General features: G+C 46.6%; 1 protein-coding gene across 1 annotated transcript; it reads right to left on the bottom strand.

Annotated features, from left to right (window-relative positions):
• Nucleotides 1–4,844: 4,844 nt before the first annotated feature.
• Nucleotides 4,845–5,522, bottom strand: CLDN14 (claudin 14; the record flags this gene model as incomplete). The annotated part of the gene is made up of 1 exon (XM_082278040.1): nucleotides 4,845–5,522. One exon carries the CDS (start codon nucleotides 5,520–5,522, stop codon nucleotides 4,845–4,847), a length of 678 nt encoding a protein of 225 aa, XP_082134166.1.
• Between the last annotated feature and the right edge of the window lie 372 nt (nucleotides 5,523–5,894).

Raw genomic sequence — 5,894 nt, 5'->3', positions numbered from 1 at the left:
GGAAGCAGCTCTTGCAGCAGGTGGGGTTGACAGAAATTGCTACAGGTCTGGTCATACTGAGGGAAAACTGGAGCTGATGCCCAGAGACCACAAAACCTCCAGAGGAAGGGAGGGTGCTGTGTCCTTGGAGTGTGAGCTTCTCTAAAGACCAGCATTCTCCTGTTTGGCCCTTGGAAGCAATGAGACATTCCAGAAGTTCTGTTCACAAGCCATTTTGGGCTTTATGGATCGGTTTGCTCGTGTCTGCCAGGTAACTCCTGCCAGGAGGTACCAAACAACAGCTGGAAGACTCCAGATTGCTTTGGGATTGTGGGAGAGGAGGAGTTTAGGCTGTGGGAGGACCCTGAGGTGCCATCAATGGGGTTCAGGGACTGGTGGTTGCGCTGCATATTCCAGTGCTTGGGATGTGCTGCTGGACATGGGATCAGCGCCACGTGCGGAGAGATCCCAAATGAGGATGTTTGGGATCCAGATTCCAAACTGGATCCAGATTCCAACCACTGGATGAGTTGAGAACTGCCAAGAGCTTCACTCCAGGGGTGAGGGAGTGGCATTTCTGGTGGGGCATCTGCCAGCTCACGGTGCCAGGACTTATGTGAGGATTTGGATCCAGCACAGCCGTGTTCGTTACGTGTGCAGACCACTAAAGGAACACTTGGATATTACTGGGGATGGAAATTCCTTTTCCTTGCTCCCACTTTTCTCCTGCTGGCAACATCTACTTGATGGTTTGCCCTTGTAGAGGAAGCAAATACCAATTCCATAAAACTCTAGAAATCATCAACAATTGCAAAGCTGATTCCCTGAGTTCATAGTGTTCAGTAAAAGGAAAATATTTCACTGAACTGTCCTGATTTCCAGCTTCTTCCTCCTCATCTTCCTTTCAAGAGTGAGGGGATTTAACATGATCTTTGCATCCATGATGAAACCCAAATCTGGTATTGCCTTAGCTGACCTTTACCATGTATTTCACAGAATCATCCACCTTAGAAGGGGCCTTCAAGAACATCCCTCCCCTACCATGGGCAGGGAAACTTCCACTATCCCAGGTTGCTCCAGGCCCTGTCCAGCCTGGCCTGGGACACTTCCAGGGATCCAGGAGCAGCCACAACCTCTCCCAAGCAATTTAGTTCTAACTCTGTTTCCCAAGGTTTGTCAATACCTCTTGATTTTTGCTCTCCATGTTTTCCATGGAACGATAAAATGGGACTAAATAAAATAAAGAGGCAGCTCAGGGCAGGTGGAAGGCTGGGACTGCTCTGTCAAAGAGCCTTTTTCTCCCACAGAGAGCCATGAAAAGCAGCTGAGGTTCATTAGCAAGGCAGCCTAATTGGGCTGGAATTTCCAGGGATAGCAATAGTGGCAATAGCCCGAGCCTGGATGGATTTGAGAGCACCCCCAGTGATCAATACCAGTGATTATGACATTTTAAAAATAAAATTGCTTGTCCTTGACTCCAGTGGAAGGGAGAACTCCCTCACACATCCCACAGGCTGCAGCTGCTCTGCTCAATACCAAACACTTTGTGAAATGGCCAACAAAAGCCTTTCCTTGCCATCCCATCCTTCTTAGGGGGAAAAATCTCCCTGACTTTGATTCTCTTTGCTCTGGAGGCCTTTTAGTTAAAAGCTCTCTAATAGATTTGGGAGTATTGACAATAATAATGAGCTTATGGGTGAAACTGTGACCTCAGAGAAGTCAATGGAGCTGGAATTCCAGCGTTTTAAATATACACACATCTCTATGAAGTCCACAGATGTGCTCTCAACAGGTCAGATCTCTGCATTGATTCACTCTGTTTATTCACTCCACTTTCTAACAGTTTGCTTACCAAACATCTTTGAAGTGTGAGCTGATGAAATTAATGTGTTTTCTTCCTGCTTAAAGCAGAAAATAAAATTAACAACCTTTTCCCCCCAGGAAAAAGGAGGGAGGTTGGGTTTATCCTGCCTTTCTTGTCCATAAAGCATTTAAAACCCATTCAGATGTCTGAGTTTATGGAAAAGTCAGTAAAGGGTTTAAACAAATCTTCTGATGCCATGTGCTGAAGCATTGGAAAGGATGATCTGAATTAAACTGGGAATCAACATGTCCAGATGCCTCTTTAGTGATAAGAATAGGAAATGTGGATAATAGGGACATGGGGACTAAGTTATATTAATCATTTTCAAGAAAACAAGTGAAAAGAACATCTCTCTCATGTTGCAAAGCGAGATTTGCAAGGAAGGGGGTAATGTCTTTTGGTAGATCAGAGAAGGAAAGAAAAAAAGAAAGAAAGAGAGAGAAAGAGAGAGAAAAAGAGAGAGAGAAGAAAAGAAAAAGAAAGAAACAAAAAGAGAAAAGAAAAGAAAAGAAAAGAAAAGAAAAGAAAAGAAAAGAAAAGAAAAGAAAAGAAAAGAAAAGAAAAGAAAAGAAAAGAAAAGAAAAGAAAAGAAAAGAAAAGAAAAGAAAAGGAGAAAAGAACAAAGAAATTTATGTCAGTTTTAGCATGGAGCAAGATCCACTGGCTACCAGCTCTGTGAAAGAAACCATTTCCCTCTTTATTGACATCCAAGCACTTCCAGGTATTTTTGCCAGGACTTTATAAACTCTTCCCACTCCTGTCACATATCCTGCCTGGCTGGGAATTGCTGCAGTAAGAACAGCCCTACACAGGAGTATTCCCACCACACCAACACTTGGCAAGGGAAGGAATTTATCAGTATATGGCAAAGTGCCCCCCTACTGACCCACAGCCCATTTCCTCACTTGGAATTGCGCTCCAGCATTCATGGCTGTCCAAAGCCCTGGCTCAGGTTGGTATCTAATCACTTGGCAGGATCTGTCACAATGGAAATACAGGAAAAGCCCACGGAATTGACCACCTCCATTGGGCTGAAAGTCATCCCAGAAATCCATAGTGGACTACGAGCAGTTTGTCTCCATCTTCTCTAAGAAGCCATTGTGCAGTTTGTGCTCATTCCCTGCTCCTCAGGGCCTGTCACTGAGATGTTTGCAGGGTCAGTGATCACAGAATTTGGAAAGAACCTTAAAGCCCATCCAGTTCCAACCCCTGCCATGGCAGGGACACCTCCCACTGCCCCAGGCTGCTCCAAGCCCCAATGTCCAGCCTGGCCTTGGGCACTGCCAGGGATCCAGGGGCAGCCCCAGCTGCTCTGGGCACCCTGTGCCAGGGCCTGCCCACCCTGCCAGGGAACAATTCCTGCCCAATCTCCCATCCAGCCCTGCCCTCTGGCACTGGGAAGCCATTCCCTTGTCCTATCACCAGAAATAACCAAACTCTGGTCCCAGATCCCTTTTATTATTATTGGTCTCAGCAGATTGCTTAGAAATTCCATTTCTTTTTAAAAATTCTGGTGGTATTAACTTGGATCAATGCTGAAAACCCTCTGTCCCAGTTCAAATCACCTTCAAACAAAAGGCAAAGGTGATCAGCCACAAAAAAGAAGGTTCAGGCTGGAACCAGGGGAAATGCTGAAAATTGCCCAGCTCTGGAGGTGACACAAGGTGATAATATAATTACAAACAGGTTTTTTGCCAAATTAAGATCAGTTGCCTCACAGATCTTGGAATTAATTTTTTTTTCAGTATGTTGGTCCATATGTTGCATGTGGAAGACCTGCAAATTTCTGGTTTAACAGGAATACAGTGATTCTATTTTTTGTTATAATTTTATGTCATAATATGTGTGCCTGGGACTTCACTGTAACGTGAAATGGAGAGGGCTGGGCTTCTCTGCTCATTATTTTGATTTTTGATTGCTTGAATGCATTGTGGAACGATGGAATTTTGTGAGGATTTTAGAAGGAAATGTCTGGATTTGATACTCCTGACAAGCAGTGGTCACAGTCCATGAGTGTTGGCGTGGAGGGTGCCCTGTGCCCCAAATGAAAATTCCCCCAAAATCTCCAGAGGGGATGGAGATACCCTTGCTAACCCTGATGCACCCTCAGACACAAAATACCAGCACTCATCCTAAGAAATGAGCACATTTCATTACATGGGATTTGGGAATAGGATTTAAGGAACTGTTTTTCCACTCTCTATAATGCACAGATTGTGCAGAATGCTAAATCTGCCCCGAATCTAAATGCCCATTCTGTGACAAATTCTGAGAAATTTGGTTTTAAATTTTAAAAATATGTTTAATATCAAATGTCTGGTTTCATTCTATTCCTGACATCTGTAAAAAACCCCAGCTCTGAGCCACTGAGAGGGTTTGCTTCCCTCGTGATGCATTTCAAAAATGTGCTGAAATTTTATTTTGATCAGGTCAAAACATTGTAATGGAACTTCAAATATTGCCTGTAACAGGCTGTCAAATACGTCTGTCACGGTGCCATTGAAATTCATATTGCAAGGGACTGTAAAAAAAACAAACAAAAAAAGTTAAGTCGAAGCAAAATTAATACCTTGTCATGACGAAACGTTCATGAATTATGGAAATGAGGAACCAAGCAGGCAATCAGTGCTGGAAATCATTGTGTATCCCCAAGACATTCCAGGTTTTAGGGAAAACGGTGTCTTTTTTGGGAAGAAACAAGGAGTTGTGGCCAGTTCTACCTCACAGGGCACCAACTCCAAACCAAAGCATTGTTATTAACAAAACCCCCCTTGATTTACCTGCCTGCAAAGCCCTGATTGGAGGTAGACAGGAACGTGCTGCCTTGGGAATACCCCAGCTCCTTTGCCTTTATTTCCCAGGTTTTGCAGGCAGCAGTTCTGCATCCACACCCTTTCCTCCTCCGGGACGAAAGGAAAGGGATAAACAACTGTAACATCAATTCCAAGTTCTCTCATGCCACGCACAGAATCCCGAGGCAGCTGTGCCAGATCCCAGGAACTCACACGTAGTCACTCAGTCTGTAGCCGCTGTGGGACGCAGATGTCAGGGAAGGAGCGTGGTTTCCCTTGGAGGCGCCCGGTCCGGTCCCGGAATGCGGCGGGAAAGGCGGCTCCTCGCCGAGGCACGACGCTCCCAGCAGAGCCCCACCCAGCATGGTCAAGGTTGAGGAGACAAATCCAAGATAAAGAGCCTGCCCTATCTCATACTTCATCCCAGCGGGCAGCGTGGGGTTGTAGAAATCCATAACGATGTCACTGGTGCTCCACGAGACCGGGACCAGGCAGAGGAGCCCGGCCCCGATGAAGCCGATCCCGCCGGAGCCGGCGATGGAGGCCTTGGCGGGGCTGCCCTCGGCGCAGCGCGTGCACTTCATGCCGACGACGGCGATGGCAGTGGCCAGCACGGCCAGCAGGCAGGAGGTGACCATCATGGCACGGGCGGCGCGGAGGTCGGCGGGCAGCGCCAGCTGGGAGCGGTGCGCTTGGCACTGGTAGACGCCGGTGCTGTGCCACACGCACTCCATCCACAGCCCCTTCACGTAGGCCACAGCTGTGATAATATTGGTGCCCACGTGTGCCGAGCGCCACCAGTGCGGCAGGATGGTGGCAATTAACGTCCCAATTAGGCCCAGCAGGCTCAGGGAGAAGCCGAGCAGCTCCAAGGCCCAGCTCGCCATGGGAATGTTTGTCCTGCTCGGTTCTCTTAATGAGGCACCTCCGCTTGGGTTCCCTCGGAAAAACACGAGCTTTTCTTGGAAGATGTGCGGCTGTTTTACTCTGACACCTCCTGCTCGCCTAATAAAAGGTAATTGAGGAAAAAAGCAGTTAATTATTACCCCAAAGCATTGCCTCTCCAGCCAGTGAGGTGCATTCCAAGTGCAGTGAGGGCAATAATTAGCATAGTTATCGCTGTTAATCGTATTTTTGTGGAAGTAATGGGAAAGCAAGCTTCCCTCTTCCCTTATATAAACAGCCTTCTGCTGCCCGCTGGGAAGAGAACTCAAGACAATTTATGAAATGGAAAAAAAATATTTTAAATGCAAATATTC

The sequence above is a fragment of the Coloeus monedula genome (assembly GCF_965178545.1).
Source record: "Coloeus monedula genome assembly, chromosome: 3".
Lineage (NCBI taxonomy): Eukaryota > Metazoa > Chordata > Aves > Passeriformes > Corvidae > Coloeus > Coloeus monedula.
This window is presented reverse-complemented; position numbering and strand designations above follow the sequence as displayed.